The sequence below is a fragment of the Poromitra crassiceps genome (assembly GCF_964638095.1).
Source record: "Poromitra crassiceps genome assembly, chromosome: 18".
NCBI lineage: Eukaryota > Metazoa > Chordata > Actinopteri > Beryciformes > Melamphaidae > Poromitra > Poromitra crassiceps.
Window position 1 is genome coordinate 21,154,698 of NC_139636.1, and position 19,376 is coordinate 21,174,073.

General features: G+C 46.0%; 1 protein-coding gene across 1 annotated transcript in view; it reads left to right on the forward strand.

The window, feature by feature from the left end:
* Nucleotides 1–19,376, forward strand: part of LOC310793225 (neural-cadherin-like) — a gene marked incomplete at both ends in the record, with an annotated part of 117,855 nt that overhangs the window by 47,136 nt on the left and 51,343 nt on the right. Inside the window, 10 exons of the mRNA XM_083654988.1 lie at nucleotides 2,985–3,127; nucleotides 4,698–4,870; nucleotides 6,209–6,377; nucleotides 7,103–7,273; nucleotides 7,690–7,862; nucleotides 12,415–12,582; nucleotides 13,469–13,718; nucleotides 15,070–15,197; nucleotides 15,619–15,805; nucleotides 18,240–18,383. Of these exons, the coding sequence (XP_083511114.1) occupies nucleotides 2,985–3,127; nucleotides 4,698–4,870; nucleotides 6,209–6,377; nucleotides 7,103–7,273; nucleotides 7,690–7,862; nucleotides 12,415–12,582; nucleotides 13,469–13,718; nucleotides 15,070–15,197; nucleotides 15,619–15,805; nucleotides 18,240–18,383 (1,706 nt within the window). The remainder of the gene's footprint in view (nucleotides 1–2,984; nucleotides 3,128–4,697; nucleotides 4,871–6,208; nucleotides 6,378–7,102; nucleotides 7,274–7,689; nucleotides 7,863–12,414; nucleotides 12,583–13,468; nucleotides 13,719–15,069; nucleotides 15,198–15,618; nucleotides 15,806–18,239; nucleotides 18,384–19,376) is intronic.

The following is a 19,376-nucleotide window of genomic DNA, read 5'->3' on the forward strand; positions in this document are numbered from 1 at the left end:
ACTGTAAAAAGCAGAGAATAAGGACCAGTAAGTAATCTAGAAGAGAATGTTGGGACTGAAATTGATAGACTCAAAACATATTGTATAGCATTTGGAGAATTGTGATATAGAAATATAAAGCATAGTCCAAAAAAAACAATACTAAGTGCTGGTACTGGTGCGTCTCTTATCCGCCATTTTGATTCTCATTGAAGCCTTGCTCTTAGAGCGGACAGAGGCAGCTGCATCACAGACATGCTCGTGGCTACATCACACAGACAGCACCTCTTCCTTCAGGCTATTCATCTCTCATAACATCTGATGCTGGGAGTGCTATCTCGACCATGGCACCTCTCCTCCGCACAGTGCGTTTGTGCTGCTGTCGTAGCACGCCGACATTCAAAGAGCAACTCGCTGCATATGGCTTGAGGTGTTAATCACAGCCATCTGGCCCTAATACAATCTGTTTACTCGCATCTCATAAATTAGCCACAAACACAGCGCGACACTTGGTATAGTAATATGCAACTTACACAGTGTCTCCTCGAAGTTTGCTAATAGCTTCTCTTGTTCAATATCGTTGTAAAACCATGCAGCTGCACACGGTTCCTTGGGGTTATTTTTGGCCTCTTCCCCCACTACCCCCCTTACCACCCACCCCCGCGCGCGCGGCCGAAAAATAAATGAAGTAGATTGACATAGGGATGCAATCCACTGTGTCCTGGAGAGTCTTTTTGCCAAAGCTGAGTGAGTGAGTGGGCGGGCAGCAACTGTCACAGCTACTCTGCCGCATTGATTCCCCCAAATGAGTCAGCCTCTTGTCCTGTCAGTCACATGTCAGCGGCCTTCACAGCAAGTCCTGCTGCGCACTCTTCTTCTATTGTTTGGGTGTCTGCCTTGGCAGGCGGGCGGACAGACGGACGGACATGGTGACAAACAAACAGACAGACAAGCGGACAGAAAGACAGAGACGTAGGCAAACAAACATGCAAGCGGAGAGAGGAACAGACTGGAACAGACGGGTGGAGAGAATAACAAAAGCACACGTGGAGACAGATAGGCAGTCAGATATGCAGATGAGCGGAGAGGAGAAAGCTGTCGGCAGGCAGACAAATACTGTCGCCAGACCGGCAGAGCGATAAGTTAGATATGCCGCGTGCTGCCAGGTGGGGTCGGTTTGGGCCGCTCACTTGCAGCTCACTGAGATGGAGAAAATTGCGCTTTAAAAAGGGCAGAGGAGAGGAGAGAAATAAACAGTGCAAAGTCAGTTATATAGAAGAAGGTGTGGAGATTGACAGATTCTGCGCTGATTGAGGAATTATTAAATGATGTTGGGAGTGAGACCGACAAACAGATGTGGCCGTGCACCGGTCGCAGATCACGGCTGAGCGAGATGGAGAGAGGTTACGGGGGGGAGAAGAAGCGCGGGACACACCCACACAGAGGACACACCCACACAGAGGACACACCCACACAGAGGACACACCCACACCCACACGTAGGAACCTATCACAGCTCAGTGAGGTGTATCATGTAGGGAGCTGCTGCCCGCGGGAGGCAGGCGATGAGGAGGGAGTGTATGTCTCATCCCAGCGCGCCGCACAGCAGCGCCGCGGAGAGGTGGCCTCTGAGCCGGGTGACAGATTACAGGTCACTCACGGCCATGCCACCGAGACTGAGCCACGGCTGGCTGAGATGAATCACCCATCAGCCTTCTTCTGTAAACCATCAATCACCTCTGACTCCTCGCCACAGACACGGAGACACTCACACACACTCACACTCACACACACACACACACACACACACACACACACACACACACACTCACACACACACACACACACACACACACACACACACACACACACACACACACACACAGACAACACACAAACAAACACACACACTCACACACACACACACACACACACACACACCCGCCATAGGCACGCACGCATACTTACACTCACACAACAAACACACACACACACACACACACCCGCCATAGGCACGCATACTTACACTCACACAACACACACACACACACACACACACACACACACACCCACTAGAAGAGTATACAGCACAAAATCTTGCAGGGGATGAGTTCTGCTGACGAATCAACTCAAACTCTCTCCGAACAACGCCCTCATCTCACTTCCTAACCCACTCCTTTCCGTCTACCCGCTTCCCTACTCACTCCATCTCTCTCTCCCCCTCTCTCTGTGTGTCTCTCTCTCTCTCTCTCTCTCTTCCCCTCTCTCTCTGTGTCTCTCTCTCTCTCCCCCTCTCTCTGTGTTTGTCTCTCTCTCTCTCTCTCTCTCTCCCCCTCTCTCTCTGTGTGTCTCTCTCTCTCTCCCCCTCTCTCTGTGTGTGTGTGTGTCTCTCTCTCTCTCTCTCTCTCTCCCTCCCACACACTGTATCACTTTACCTGTCATTTCAGTGCCAGCCTTGCTCTCCTGCTCCGTCACCTCTTCCTCTCTCTCCATCTCTTCCCCGCTCGTTTGCCATTCCTCTTCATCTGGCGGGCTCCTCTCTAAGTCACACAGTTCATCTCCTCCCCTTTGTGCAGCGTACCACAGCGGTAGATCAGTCTCTCGTGTCTCCTGTGCCGGGGTATCTCTGTGCCCAAACGCCACAGGCCAAGCAAATCACTGTTGACATTTTAAAAGGCACTGGATCAAATGGCCCAGAGTGTGGAAGGACCATTTGTTCGACGACTCCCAACATCCCCGGTAGACATTATCGTTTGTCTCTGGGCCGGCCGGCTAAGAGGCCGGGTTAAATCATCGTGACAACCAAAAGCCACAACCATAAGTCTAATCGGCCTGCTGATGCTTTGAACTATGTGTGAATGATGCGTCTCTTGTGTGTGTGTGTGTGTGTGAGAATATGTGTGTGTCTCTATGTGTGTCTCTATGTGTGAATGATGCGTCTCTTGTGTGTGTGTGTGAGAATATGTGTGTGTCCCTATCGCTGATATCTGTCGCACCTCTTTGCAGATATCGGACCTTTGTTTCGGAGGATGCAGGCCCCAACACGCTCGTCGCCACGGTGCTGGCCAAAGATCCAGATGGCGACGGAATAATCTACTCAATAACAGCAGGCAACGAGGAGGGCAATTTTGTCATTGACAGCCAGAAAGGTGATACTTTTTAATTTGCCAGCCGAGCTTTACATTTGCATTTGCTCTCCCTCTAATTGACAGGCTTTCCCTCAAATCACACATTCAATTTTCTCTAATATAATCCCGCTATACAGTGTGTGTGCGCAGCCAGTGACCTCTACTTTCAAAGTCAATCTGCAACGATATTGAGAGTTGATATTAAAAGCCGTAATTTCAATACGAGCGGCGCTGTTTCTATTATTGGGGTCATAAATACTAAACGCTGACGTTATATTGGGGGAATTTTTTCCACAGCCGGCCGTTTCTTGTGGCAGGTACAGATAGGAATGTTCCTTGTTTCCCGAGCTCTGGTGACTGCACGGTTTATCTTTCTTATTTACCCTTTGATCCGAAACCAGACAGTGGCACATTCGTCAGAACACGGTGACATTTGTCAACCAACCCTTTCAATTCAATTTCTCAACAGCCGCTCTATCATAGCTCACGATCTCCAGCCCCGCGCGCTCTGCCAGCTCCTCTATCTTTTGTGTACTCTTATTTCCCTCCGCCGCCTCTCTCTGTGTATCTCCGGATCAGGGAAAATGCGACGGGGTAATATTGTTCGGGTGCAAGGGACCCTATAGGCTTTGGCTTCCCACTTTACATGAAAGTGCTGGCTCATTGAATCGCTGCTACGGCTCGTGTCACATTTGTAAACAAGGCTGACATTTAAGCCGGGGTGGAATCACTGTGTGTATACATCGCTCCGTTCACTTATTTCAATGCAGTGTGCGCAGTGCACTTAATGTCACGCGTTGTCTTTAATAGGAGCTGAGACACTCCTCTCCTCCGTGGGCCGCGGAGATCACAAGTAAATGGGAATAGGGTAGAGTGAGGCACTCGCATCTGGATGTACCAGCATCTCCTGCTGTGCGCTTAATCAAGAGCATTGGAAGAGATGAATAGAAACACGGACCACAGAATAGAAAAACCAACACTCCCCGTGCTCCCACTTCAATGGCTTCCCCCACATCACAAGGCTGCTCGCTCGCTCGTCCCGCAACCTCTGATGTGTGTGTGTGTCTGTTCACAGGGAACATGTTGACTCGGATGCTGCCTCGCTTTATCTCCACTGTTACATGAACACAGACAAAAGGTGGGGGGGGGGGGGGGGGTGAGAGAGAGAGAGCAGCAAGTAACAGGCATCTGCTGAGTCGGATTAACTTCTCGCCCAAGTCACCTACTGTCCTACTCAGCTGGTTGAGCCGGACTGGAGAGGAGAGCGTGCAGTTATTAGATTAGGAGTGTGACAAAAATCACTCAGGAAAATCACCACTGTGAAATTGCTTTTCGGATTTAGTCTGCATTTCAGATTTTTCCCTCTTTGAGGACTTTTGAGGTAAATTCCCAAACGCTCCCTTATCTTGCGCTCAACTCCTGGAATCTAACAACATGCAGTGTGTCTGCTCTGTGAAGCTACCTGGAGATAACACATAGGTGGTGGCCCCCTCACCACAGCCATGTTGACGAATGATGAATGGATCATCTACTCATTGAATTAGATGGGACCCTTATGTCATTGACTGCACGGGCCTGTGATGTTTTGCAGGGTTGATTCGCCTGCGCTCCACACCCCTGCCCAAGCTCCAAGGCCTGGAGTATGTCCTGAACGTCACGGCCACAGATGACAACGCTTCCGGGGGGCCGCAGCCCCTCTCCTCCACCGCCCGCGTCATTGTTGGGGTGGATGACGTCAACAACAACAAACCCATATTTGAGAAGGTGAGAAGGCGAGTCTGTCAGTGAATATAAAGCGTTTTGAACTTTTTTTTCTTCTTCTTTTTTTTGCGCTGTTGTCACTGTCGACGTGGTTCAAACCACACACACACAAAAACTTAACAGCTGACAGCTGGTTGTTTTGCCTCAAGTCATAAAATGTGCTTTCACAATATGTTGCATTTCTATCACTCCTGCAGCCATGGCATTGGTCTCTCTCTCGCTCATCCTCTAGGTGTGCTATCCATCCGACTATCACTCTATCCTCATCCCCCTCTCCATCTCTCCCTCTCTCTCTCTCTCTCTCTCTCTCTTTTTGCATGGCCATCTCGTTTCCCTGGCCTCCCTCTCTCTTTCAGCTGTTTTCCCATGAGTTCTGATTAGACTGCACACCCTCTCTATCTTCAGGCGCTCCGCGGGGATTTCAATTAATTTATGAACAGAAAGTGCAGCCTCATCACAATATACCATACTGTACCTGTTTATAACCTACCTCCTTAATTAGGAACAACTTGAACTTCTGATATATATATTCATGCCAAGCTGTCACTCCTGAGGTCTTGTGGGTGGCCGGGGAAGCGTTGGCAACTTGGATGTGTTTAAATATCAAGTTACGCCTGGGAACCATCTGGGCTAACATGACCTTATGGATATTATCTGATTTTATGAACAATTACCTACAGGCCATATTGCCTTTGTCGTCACACTCCCATAAACACGCTTTTTAGGCTTCTTTCTGCCTCTCATCCGTCTCCCTCTGTCTCTCTCTCTCTCATCTGTGTCAGCTCCTCCATGGTTCCTGTTGTCTTCTCTTTCATCGTCGTTCTGCGGAGAGAGTAGCTAGCATGTACATGTAATTACCAAACAGCAGGGCTCCGAGGACCGGCTCTCTATGTGGGGCGTGTGTGTTCATCAGAGGAAAGTGGTTGAATACCCAGCTGAGATAAAGCCAGGCGTCACTGGGTTTTTCATAAGAAACCTTGTAGTTGAAGTGCTTTCATTTCTATAGAAACCGTACGCATTGTGTTTTATGTAGCCACTATGTGAAATGGGCCTCCTAATTGATGAGCTCTGTGTGAGCGCTGTGCTCCGGTGAATGCAACATTATTCTGACATGGCCTCTTACTCGCTCCTGTTCTCCGGTGTGTGTTTCTCTACCCTGGATTTCTCCACCCGCCTCCGTCTCCATTTCCCGCTCCCATCCTCACCCCTCGCCGCTCCCTATCCGTCTTCTCTGCACCTCCTCCCACTCTCTCCTTCGCTGTGTGTCCTCACTTTACTTCCTCTTCCTCCTCTTCCTCCTCCTCCTCCTCCTCCTCCTCCAACCCTGCGTCTCTGCCTCAGTGTCAGCAGTACCGCGAGCAGGCTTCGGTGCTGGAGAACCAGCCGACGGGGACTTTTGTGTTGCAAGTGCACGCTGTGGATGCAGATGAGGGAGCGAATGGAAAAGTCAAATATGGCTTAATGCACAGAGACAGCGCCGTGCCCGCCTTCAGAGTTCACCCAGACACAGGTATAGGAGTGGCTGTGAACTGCCAGGGGTAGAATAGGCTCTCAATTAGTCTTGCACAGTTTACTGTGCTACACACGCAGGGCTTAATTGACACATGTGCGCGGTGGTGAGGGCCATTGCAGCAAAATTGTAAAAACGATCCTGAGAGGACGAGAGGCAAATTGACTGGCATGAGCTGAAATTGTCACCGAATTCGAAATGCTGCTCTCATTCTCGCCAGCATGAGCCCAGTGCCAGAAAGCCATTAGAAAAGGACATTTTCAATTATCTTTATCTTCCTGCTGGAGTGAAGCACCAGCCCAGTTAACCTAACCTACCTGTCAATTCATCATCATGTCATTTAATCTGGTCAAGGGCAGTGTGCTGCTACAGTACACAGTGATTGCTTATCATGAATGAAAGATTAATAGGCCAACAGTTTGGCTGCGTAATGAAGATGTAACACCATAGAGGCATTTTGTTATGCTAGCACTCATTTCAGCCTTGTGTTCTGTAAAACACACACTTAATAGGAAAATCACTGCGCTGAAGAGAATTCTTGACATTTCTCCGAATACATTTATAACTGCTTCTTTAATTGTTTTTTTCTTGGTTTGTGGATAGGTGGAAAGATGGGTAAATTGGAGATTGGCTGAATGGATGAACAGACATATGGATGCATGCATGCGTGTTCAGTATGGTTGGCTGGGTTGGGGAATTGCCTGATTATTGTGCTGTATTTACAGGAGTGATTGTGACAGCCAGGCGCTTTGACCGGGAGCGTCAGAGGGAATACTCCATTACAGTAACGGCCACTGACTGGGCGGAGGAGCCGCTCATCGGCATCTGTCAGCTCAACGTCCAAATACTGGACCAGAATGATAACAGCCCCAAGTTTGAGAATTTGCGCTATGAGTGTGAGTGTTAAATTAAAAAATGAATGAAAAATATTTCTACTGTATGGTTTAAGCCTGAACTACTGGTGCATATCAACCAATGTTAAGTCGCAACAAAATGAAAAATGACTTTTTCACCTTGGCTAGCTCATTTCCTCTAATATACACCGGTTTAACAATAAATTCCCCCTATTTTCTATACTTTTCTATATGATATAGTATATTTAATGGTGGGGGTTGTGGTGTGTCTTACCACATCATCCTGTTTCAACATGAAATACATCCAATTAAGGAAGCAAGATGTTCTCAAATGCCGCTCTTTCTTTACTATCATGACAAACTGTGTGCATTGCTTCAAGGTTACCCTCAGCTTTATACATCTCTACTCTTTGACCATGCAGCAAATCAACTGCTGTCACTTTTCCTCTCCTCTCCAGACTTTCTGAGAGAAGACACCATGATGGGCACCAGTTTCCTGCGCGTGGCGGCTCGCGACGACGACTTCGGCACAAACGCCGCCATCACTTACTCCATGTCTGTGGAGCAGCCAGAGTACCTGAGGGTCAACCCCGTCACAGGATGGGTCTACGTTAACCAGCCCATATCACAGGTCAGTCAGCACTTAGCCACAGGCTCTCTGCACACGGCGGATCAAAGGCCGTTGTTGGCTAACCAGTCAGCTGATATCACATGTCAGCTAACTAGGGGATCATGTCTATGTTCCCCGGGTTCTATGTTCCCCGGGTTCTATATTCCCCGTTTTTCACTAACCTCTCCCAGCCCCCACGCCAAACCTAACCTCCCCCCATGCCTAAACCTAACCTCCCCCAGACCCTAACCCAAAACCTAACCTCTCCCACCCCCACGCCTAAACCTAAGGTCGGCATTGCGGGTGGTCGGCATAGCGGGTGGACACCATTTGGGAAAAACGGGGAACATAGGACCCGGGGAACATAGGACCCGGGGAACATAGGGATGACCCCCTAACTAGATAGCTGATATCACATGTGGGCTAACCAGTCAGCTGATATCACATGTGGGCTAACCAGTCAGCTGATATCACATGTGGGCTAACCAGTCAGCTGATATCACATGTCAGCTAACCAGTCAGCTGTTATCACATGTCGGCTAACCAGTCAGCTGATATCACATGTGGGCTAACCAGTCAGCTGATATCACATGTCGGCTAACCAGTCAGCTGATATCACATGTGGGCTAACCAGTCAGCTGATATCACATGTCAGCTAACCAGTCAGCTGATATCACATGTGGGCTAACCAGTCAGCTGATATCACATGTCAGCTAACCAGTCAGCTGATATCACATGTGGGCTAACCAGTCAGCTGATATCACATGTGGGCTAACCAGCTGATATCACATGTGGGCTAACCAGTCAGCTGATATCACATGTGGGCTAACCAGTCAGCTGATATCACATGTCGCTAACCAGTCAGCTGATATCACATGTGGGCTAACCAGTCAGCTGATATCACATGTGGGCTAACCAGTCAGCTGATATCACATCTTATGCCCATCCCCCACCCCGACCACAACACCCTTACCTCATTTACACAACCGCTAGAGGTCTGCGTTATAACGTTACACGTATCTAGAATTAAGCAATATCACAGGAGAGGGAGTGCTGTTGTTGGCTAATATCGGCACTGCTGTGATTCGGTCGCAGGCACGAGGCCGCAGGCCGAGTGCCGAAGAGATACAATATTAGACAACAACAGCACGACCACGAGTGTGATATTGCTTTTATACAACAGTTATATTAAACAAAGCTGATTAAAAAAATGACAAAAAGCTGAGAAAATATATGATTTCTCTATTTATTCCTCCGCCAACAAAAATAGTCCACTCAGCTTTCTGCTTTGCCGAAAATGTAGCCTAATCAGCCTAATTAACTGCAGGCTGTCTACTTTACTACTGTCTACTCTACAGCTGTGAAGCATTTTGTTGATTAGAGCAGCTGTGAAGCGGAGTGATCTACACACAGTGAAGCGCCAGTGCGTTATCGTGAAATATCGGCACTGGTAGGATCCCTCTTGTCCAATCAAATTGCTCGGCCGGAACTACCTGTTGTATAAATGTTGATATGCAATGTATTTTTAGTTCACAAATGATCAGATTCAACGTATCCGTGGTTTGCAGAAATGTAACACGGCAACATTTTGTTCTGGTGAGTGCGCTGTGGCCTGCGGGTGTGTGTCAGCCGAGTGAGTAAGCCTCGTCAAAGTGCCTGCGCTTGCTATTCCCAAACTGGGGTATGCGTACTCCCAGAGGAGCTGCATGTGCAGAGACCATGGAGAGGATGGAGGGAAACTCTCATTTAGGCTGAAGAAATGATTAAAAATACAGTCGATCTAAACATCCTGGGATTCCCGTTGTCATATCCGATGACAACACTTCAGGTTTTTTTCTACAATGTTTCTAATGATTATCCTTTAAATATGCATAAATGTCATCGAATAGAATCTCTGACGGAAAATATCGGATGTTTTTAAATGGATGGCACAGGGTTTTAACAATCTCAATGCTAACGGCTTCTCCACAGCCAAATCCCTGAGTCAAGTGCTTGGGGACAGAGTAGACTTAAACTACCACAAAGTTGAATTCCTTCACAACATAATAAACAAGTTTCTTGAAAAGGTGAAAGAAACGAAGCATCGCATTAGTTCATGCAGGACCCGGATAGTCATAGGCTACGCCCCAGCTGTAATCAGTTGACAGCCTGCTGATTGGATCAGCATTTCTAATCATTCACCAATCGCATCCATTCTCACAACAAGACGCCGTCCTACACTGATCTCTACTACGGTACACCAATGCTGCCACACACACATCACTGCTGCTTGTGCGGCTGCTGCTTTACTTCCACCACCCTGGCCTCCGCCTTTCTAGTTCAACATCCTGCATGACTCAAAGGTTAAACATGTATTCAATAGAGAGCCGCAGTAACGAGTCCGGAAATCATCGATGCTAACAGCCCTGGTTCAACACAGTTTTCGCCTATGGGAGTTTTGAATGGGTTTTTGGCGCGATGCTTCTAATAATCTCTCTGGGCAACGCTGGCTTAATCAAACGCGAACCAGATGGTAGTAACATCATCTTCACACATGAAGACCACTTTTATGAGTTTTTAAGCTTTTATGTGCCGTTAAAAGGACGGCTAGCTAGCAAACGGCTAAATGAGACTACACTTTTGAGTCGATGGGGATATATACGTCAATAACGTCACCACTTCAAAGGGCGAACACGGAAATTCTCTTTCCCTCACCTGGTTCAGCCCCGTTCAGCCCGGGGTAATCAGTGCACACATCAACAACAGTCCAAGTTGAGTGCTGACGTGACGTGGAAGCCTATGCGACAGTGTGTAGTTCTGGATTAGCTTAGCTGGAGCATTTTACTTCTAGGGCTCGCATTTACGCTTCAAAACTCATGAAAGTGGTCCTCATGTGTGAAGATTATCCCGCTGAACCTTGGTTCGCGTTTGATTAAACTTGCGTTGCCCAGAGACCTTATTTGAAGCATCGCGCCAAAAACCCATTCAAAAATCCCATAGACAGAAACAGTGTTGAACCAGGAAGTTCGGGACTTCCGCATTCAGCCTACAAAAATACGTCATCCCTGCGGCTCTCTATGTCTTGCTTTGGGCTCACTCTTGTACCCATGGGGGATTCTGCATTGCACTTCCTGATTAGCTTAGCATGCTGCTTGGCTAATCCAGGGAGCATCTTCTGTAAAGACTGGAGCCTTCAGTGCCAAACATAAGTGTAGGTCCATTTGTCACAATGAACGGTTAAATCTATGACGATAGTGCTCCTGACTGAATTACATTCATCAGTTTGATGTTTACATGTGAGAGTTGAAAAGTAGCGACATACATTTCTGCTGAGAGGGTGTTATAGAGGAATTCAAACGAGTTGAGATGAGATGAGATTAGATGAGAAACACCCTTGACTTTTCTCTCCACTGCAATTTAGCCAGTTACCTCACGCAAAATTTAAATGGAAAACCTTGCTGAACAAAGCTATTGGATTTTTCAGAATGCTTCAGGAGCCATTTCCCAACTTTCCCACAGTCTTTGGACCCCAACTTTGCCTATAAAAGCACTTAGTTAAATGTTCAATGCCTCAACTTGCCTCAAGTTGTTGCAGGTTTTTGCATTTTGATTTTCTGATCAGACTTTCGGATTGCATTGAACGAGCATTAAGGCCAAAGTGTTGAAGCCATACATCACAGCGATTAACATTTCCACGTCAATACTTGTGTTGGTGCAGCATAGCTCCACTTTGTCTTGTGGATGGTAAAGGAGGAAGCCGACCAACAACAGCATTCAGAAACTGTCCCCAGATGCCCCAAGTTAGCAGATGTGATGTCAATGTACAGTGCAGCTCTATAGAAATGTAAGTGGAGAAGATGGAAAAGGTGGCTGTGACCGATATAGTGGCTCCAGGGTGAACATCAGACATCGGAGGTTAGAATCTTTGTTCTCCGGTTTCCAGGTTCGCAAAAGAGTTGCACTTGCTCAATACTAATGAGATTGTCCTAAGAATAGAATGTGAATTCTTAAATTAAGTTATGATTCTTTATAAATGGCCATGCGCACCATAATAATAGAATTGCTCTGGCATGATTTGCATTGATAGGATAATCCACTTGAGTGAAAATTTAATTCTTCACAACTGAATGCTGATGCGAGCAGTTTTACATTAACAAAGTGGTATGATTATGACTCACATTATCTTTTATTGTGAGTGGTTAGAATTAAAATAACATAAAAATCACTGTGGCACTGTGACTGAGTGTATCATTAACATTACTCCTCCCGTAATATAGATCAACATAATAAACGCTCTAATCACCTCTTGTTGTTCTTCTTTCCCTGCAGTGTTCACTTTGATGAAATATATTTCTTTAATCAAATTCACCCACCTTCATTCCTATTGTAGCGCTTCAGTTGTAGCACAATAACAAAACTCGAACAGCCTGTGTGGGTTACAGCCTAATAAACCTTTTCCAGGCTGCTGCTGCTGCTGCTTTTGTTCGTCTTAGCCTAATTAACTGTAATTATTTCCTACAGAGGATCTACATTAGGCGGTTTTGCTCTTCTTAGGCTAATTAAACGACTTCCTAACTGTAATTGTTTACTACAGAGGACCTACATTACGCGGGACATAAGAGCAACGGATGGGGGGAACCGGAGCACTACTGTCGAGCTGGCGGTCACCATCACCAACGTGAAGAACCAGCCTCCACAGTGGGAACAGGACAGCTACAGTGTGGTCATACCAGAAAACACCGCCAGGGACACACCCATAGTGGTACAGGCTGTTTGTGTGTGTGTGTGTGTGTGTGTGTGTGTGTGTGTGTGTGTGTGTGTGTGTGTGTGTGTGTGTGTGTGTGTGTGTGTGTGTGTGTGTGTGTGTGTGTGTGTGTGTGTGCGTGCGTGCGTGCGTGCGTGCGTGCGTGCGTGCGTGTGTGTGTCTGTGAAACTTTGCTTGCAGATTTTATCAATACTTGATTTGATGCTGATGGATTAGGGTGAATATTGTTGTAATGCTGCATTAATTACGCCAAGTAACTTGGCATTTGGGGTTGCTGTAATTCAGTCAATTAAATGTTTCCGTCTCCTGGGTTAGTGAGCAGTCTGAGTACCGTTCAGTCACTGTCTGTTCTTTTTGTGCTCAAAGTACACCTTTGAAAGCTTGTCAGTGTGCTGAAAATCTTTACATCTTTTTTCGGTTTGATGCTCTAACTGAATGCTGACATTGTACGGTGTGTGCTAAGCAAATTTCATGACTCCAGGCTAATTAAATCTATTCAAAACGTCTCCTTTGAAGTGAAGAATATATTGCTGTCTGTCAATCTGGGGAGTGAGAAAATCCTTTTTCTAAGGTCTTCAAAAGGGGGGACTCATTTACAGATAAGAGATTGTCCCAGGGCCCGGACAATAGGTTTGACTGTTATCCAAGTCCATTTCAGATAATCATCGAGATCCATTCGATCAAAATCTGACACAATCTGATTGTACAACTTCTCACACCTTTTTTTCCTCTCCATTTGATTCGTTTTTCAGAAAGTTTTCTCCTTGCCTTCATTTTTTTGGGGTCTGCGCCTCCAGCTTCTCCCTCACTATAGTCTAATTCTAACAGAACCTGTGATCTAGGCCTTTAGGAAACTTCTAACCTATCCTGTCGTTCCGTTCAGACTATCAAATCGACCTCTCAGCTGGGTGACCCGAGGGTGACCTATAACCTGGAGGATGGGTTGGTCCCAGAGACCAACATGCCCGTGCGTTTCTACCTCTCCCCCAACCGAGAAGACGGCTCCGCCTCCATCCTTGTGTCGGAGCCACTGGACTACGAGACCACGCCCTTCTTCTCTCTGCGGGTTCGGGCGCAGAACGTGGCCGCAGTGCCTCTGGCGGCTTTCACCACTGTTTATGTCAATGTTACAGGTATGATTTGTACACTACAGACATTTACCAGTGTTTGTTCTTTGATAGGAAAAACGTTGACCAACTATACCTTACATAAGTAGCTAGTAGCTTTTATAATTTGGGTGTTTTTTTAATGGTAGTTTTTAAATAGACTATAGAATAGCGTTCATTGTGCCGGGTGATGTACTGTACTAACGTGTCAAAATTAGGGATGCACGATATATCGGCAATCATATCGGTATCGGCCGATGTTAGTCATTTTTTAACATCAGCATCGGTCCGATCTTGCAATGTTAATATTGGTTATCGGTATCAACCCAAATTTTCGCATTGAAAGGAAACAATGCGGTAAATCTATGATTTATGGGCTTTTCCAAATGTTTTGGAAATAAAGAAATGCATTACTTTTTCAAATTCAGTGTTGACAAGTGTTTTTCAGTATGTACAAAATGTTATTATCATAGAAATGTGCTTTTATACAGATCATATCGACATCGGTAAATATCGGTTATCGGCCATAACCGCAATGTTAATATCGGTTATCAGTATCCGCCAAAATGTTCATATCGGTGCTTCCCTAGTCAAAATGTAATAAAATGTCCATTTAAATTGGTTGAAAATGTAATAAAATGTTTTGATATACGAAATTGTCAGATAATGTAATGTAATTGCCAGTTAATGTGATAATGTTTAGCAAGATATCTCAAAAGCAACAACCGGATTTGGCTGAAATTTGGTGGACAAAAAGCCCTTGGCCGTATGATCAACTGATTCAATTTTCATGCTGATATGGATCTGAGTTTTCTGCCATTAAATAATTTTTGTTTGTAAGCTATTATTGTATGAATGCAGCTATGCTGCATTCATGTGCTGCTGGGAAGGTCCAACATCTGCTAATCAGATCTTGGACACAGCAGCTGTGCAAACAGCCTTGCACTCACATGTTATCTTATTGGAAAATCAAACCCAGAAGACAAATAGCAAACAAACATAAACCCTTACGGAGGCTGCATCTTTGCAAGTTGGAAAATTGTTCAGAGGGGCGTCTGAGGAGTGTAGAGGCAAAAGCACTCGCCTCCCATCACGGAGAGCCGGGTTCAATTCCTGGCAGCGGCACCTCTGGCTAGGTCAGACGTTCCTACAGACACAATTGGCTGTGTCTGAGAGTGGGAAGCCGGTGGGCTATGAGTATTGGTCGCTGCACTAGCTCCTCCTCTGGTCGGCCAGTGCACCTGTTTGGGGGAGGGGAACTGGGGGGGTGCACTACATCCTTCACATTTTCACAAGTTATTACATTAACTGGCAATTATGACATCATCAGTTGCTACATATCTTAGGTAAAGTATACATCTCTCATCTCTCCCCTAAGATGTCAATGACAACGTGCCGTTTTTCACCTCCTCCATCTACGAGGCCTCAGTGACAGAGGGCGCCCAGATAGGGACCTCGGTCCTCCAGGTGTCTGCTCATGACAAAGACCTGGGTCTGAATGGAGAGGTTTGTGGTATTTCCTGTGTTAGAGTTAGGTTCTATAGGGGGAGAGGGAGTGCAACAAAAATATGAAATCACTGCAACCACATCTGCAAACTGCTATTCTCTCTGCTAAGCCATCAATCTCAAGTCAGAGGAAACGTCACATCACAGCACCATGCCTCCACTGTGGAGGCTTTTGTTGCTGTGCTGTCAAAGTGATTTCGGGATTTCAGGAACTGTGCCATATGCAGCTGTGTGACTGACTATGACCGTATCGGTGAGACTAGTGTATTGATCTGAATTTTGGCTGCATGTAGAAAAGATTGACTTGAGGAATACAGTAGAGACCTGTTGGCATTTTCACCTGCAAAGCCTTTCGTTTTCTGCAGGTTATTGTTAAAAAGAAGACTGCAACTTAATTCACAGTTTCCCCCGTGCTCCACAGATCACTTACTCTCTCCTGGGTGACAGCAGTGGGGACCACCATCTGTTCCGTATAGACGCAGAGCTGGGCACGGTCTACACAGAAGCAGTGTTTGATCGCGAGGCACGCAGCTCCTACTTGCTGGAGGTTCAGTCGGAGGACGGCCAGGAGTCAGCTCGACCCGGCAAGAACAAGCAGTCCAACTCAGGTTAGAAGTGATGTTGATAATAATAGTCCGATTTTAGAGCCTTCTTAGTTCCCATGAAACGTTCATGAATTTACATTCTGTTACATTTCATGAAGAAAACTGAAAGTGGCGATGAGAAGCTCGGTGCTGGGTACAACTCTGATTATTCAGTTCATAAAGTTGTAAATATTCAATTGCAGCTGCTTCAGTTTTGTTTCAGCCTTATTCCTTTTTTCGCATGCAAGTATTTTCGTTGTTAAATTCTGAGACGCTTCTCGAGTTGTCAGAGTTAACTTTGAGGTGACCTCCGCCCCAGTTGCAATGTCTCATTCATGAAAAGCAGCATTGTTCTTTTCCCAAGCGCAGAGGGCAATGCTTTCTGAAAAGTTCTTCCTCTGCTGTGTTTCAAACAGACGCCATCACATTACATTCATTTACACCCTGGGACAGACTTTGAAAAGTGAATCTTAATTTGATTTATTCCACTGCCATGACCAGACGGACTCGCTCTCTTCCAAGTGAAAATAGCTGTGATTTCTTGGACTTCTCGTTTTCTTTACCGGCCTTTTTTCCCTCGCCTGGTTAAGACCATGCTGATAACGTGACCTCACATCCTGTTTCGCTCTACGCATCAGTCTGGACTCCAATCAAACTCACCGAATGCGAGCACACTCAAAACTCGAGTTGCATTAAGGTGCAGGGCCACACAAAGTCACAAGAGTAATAGAAGAAGTAGGCCAGCACTCAAAAAGGTCCTTTGAGAATTTGAATAAGGCACCTGGGAAATCACGACTAAATAGATACAGACCGGAAGCACAAGCAATAATTCAATTATTGATTGTACTTCTGGTCTGTATGTATTTAGTTGTCATTTCCGCCTTACACAACACAACGCTGATGAAGGCTTGACGCTGAAACGTTTGTTGTGTGCCATCCCAGGTGACTTATTAAAATTCTCAAAGGACATTTTTGAGTACTGGCCTACTTCTTCTATAAGTCTTGGACTCTAATCATCCACAGTGATTTCAGTGGGTGGGAGTACTTGCCTTCACAAACAACTCCTTCAGCCAATCGGCATAGCCAAATCCAGTCCTTCAGCCAATCAGTAGTGGATCCAGTCAAATCCAAATCCACTCGGAAGAACGGCGAAAACGTATTTTCCGCCGAGAAACTGGTGCATACTCTTTTTCTTGTTTAATTGTTGTTATTGAGTCTATTTCTGCAATAACGGCACTAATATTACTGCTCTGCGGGGTCCCTGATTGGCCGGTTACGTTGTCAACTACGAGGCAGGTCCCTGATTGGCCCGTTGTCTGTGTCATTTCTGAAAGTCACTTGTGGCGGGCTGGAGTCGAGACTGATGCACAGAATGCAACAGAATGTGAGTTCAGGTGATCAGGATGATTTACCAGGCAATCCTTTCCCCATTGTTCAATATTCAACCAATATGGCCGCATGTTTCACTCTGTGACACTCTGGCAGCCTTAAAACCGCCATGTGTGTGTGTCCGCGGTGACATGAGAAGACGTTTGTATTCAGATGAGGGTCTTAGCAAGTGTTTGTGAAGGCGGTATTAGGGGTAAAGGATGCTGTTTGGAGCAGCAAAGCCTTCTCTCCAGGGATGTTGGGGGCTGCTTAGCATTTGCAATGAGCCTCGCGCTACGTATCTCCGCCATCCAGAAGGGCTCATCTCCTCTGCAAACATTACCTGTCTCTCTGCGTCACCCCTGGGACAGACCAAGAGAGGAGCGAAAGAAAAATAAATAAAAAGAAGCAGAGAAAATAGACCACATTCCTCCACTACTACCACCATCATCTCTAGCTGCAGCAGCTCCAAATTAACATGTCAGCCCACCGTGCTGCAGTGTGAGCAGATAATTTACTCTTTCTAACTAAAGGAATAAACAGCGTAATGAGGAGGGCACAGATAAGACATAAACACTTGTCATCTTATAAATATTTAACCTCCCCAGTGGAGAGGATCTTTATCTACTCGGTGCGAAAATGCAGCTTGTTGAAGAGGTTTAGCCCCATTAGTGCTGTTCTTAGCGCTGGAAACAGTTAGCCCTGCTAAAACAATAAACTCTTGCTAAAAATGAATAATTTATGTAATTTAACGGCACATCTTTGTGAAAAATGTTATGTCTGGTTTTCATGTCAATGAGGCACATTGGGTCAGGTTAAGTGCCTCTTCCCGGTAAACAGTCACAATGAAATGGATTGATAAACAGAAGGAAAGAGAAGTGTGTGTGTGTGTGCGTGTGCGTGTGCGTGTGTGTGTGTGTGTGTGTGTGTGTGTGTGTGTGTGCGTGCGCATGTGTGTGTGTGCGCGTGAGTGCATGCGTGCGCAGGCGTGTGTGTGTGTGTGTGTGCGTGCGTGTATGTGTGTGCACGTATGTGTGTGTTTGTGTGAGCCACATCTTTTAATCTGCTGCCATTGCCATCCTTCTTGCAGACACAGCGTATGTGCGGGTTTTCATCAGCGACGTCAACGACAACAAACCGGTGTTTGCTCAGCGTCTGTATGAAGTCGGCGTTGACGAGAATGCAGATGTGGGCCTGGCTGTTGTCACTGTTAGCGCTAATGACGAGGATGAAGGTACGCTCGATGAGGCAGCAGGCGGGCGGGGGAGGGACGGGAGAAATCCCAAGGTGATTCTTATGATGCCACTTCAATGGGAGTAAAGGTGAAGGAAGCTAGCCAGCCAAAGCCCATCTCAACTTTTTATGAGCCTCTCTGAAAGTTGAGGGAAGTTTCCAGATTGTTTATTCAATAAACTGGCAGGCTCTCCCTCCGGGAGGCATATTTGTCAATCAATCAATCATTTCAGTGTCCCAGCACTGTATTGTGCGAGACGGCATGCAATACAGTATAGTTGCAATATTTAAAAAAGCAGAGGTGGAAAGTTTTTTTTTAAGGATTTGTACTTTTGAAAGTATTTTTCTTTATAATGCTATACTTTTACTCTTACTTGAGCAATTTAAATAATAGTTATTCTACTCAAAGTACTTTTAATCCCACCCAAAAACATTCCGTTAGAATTTTATTTTGTGGGAAATTGTGGAAAGCTGAAACAAACAGAAAGCATTTTTTTATAACAAACTTTGTCTTTTTTATAGACAAACTGGCTTATAAAGGGTTAAAATTCTGAAAATGAATAAACATTTGGGTATGTATGATGTCATCTGAGGGTATAAGGTTTGGCACACACACACACACACACACACACACACACACACACACACACACACACACACACACACACACACACGCACACACAAAAACGATTTATGGTTAACATAATAAGTGACCAAAAACGGTCACTCAATAAGTCAACCCAGGATAGGCGATTATTAATGAATCCCTCATGAGGGTTAAATGTACACTGATAAATGAGTAAATTCATATCTTTGACCGTGTGAGCACTGAGCAGTGCCTCCCCGATCTGGACTGAGCTCTGCTGAAATGCTGCTGAGTCGAGCGCAGTGTGCCAGATTCAGCAGGACTCATCTTGATTGCCTGCTGCACGTCGTCGCACAATATGCTCCAAAAAAGAGTGACGCGCTCCCACACAGTGGGTGGGTGGGATTT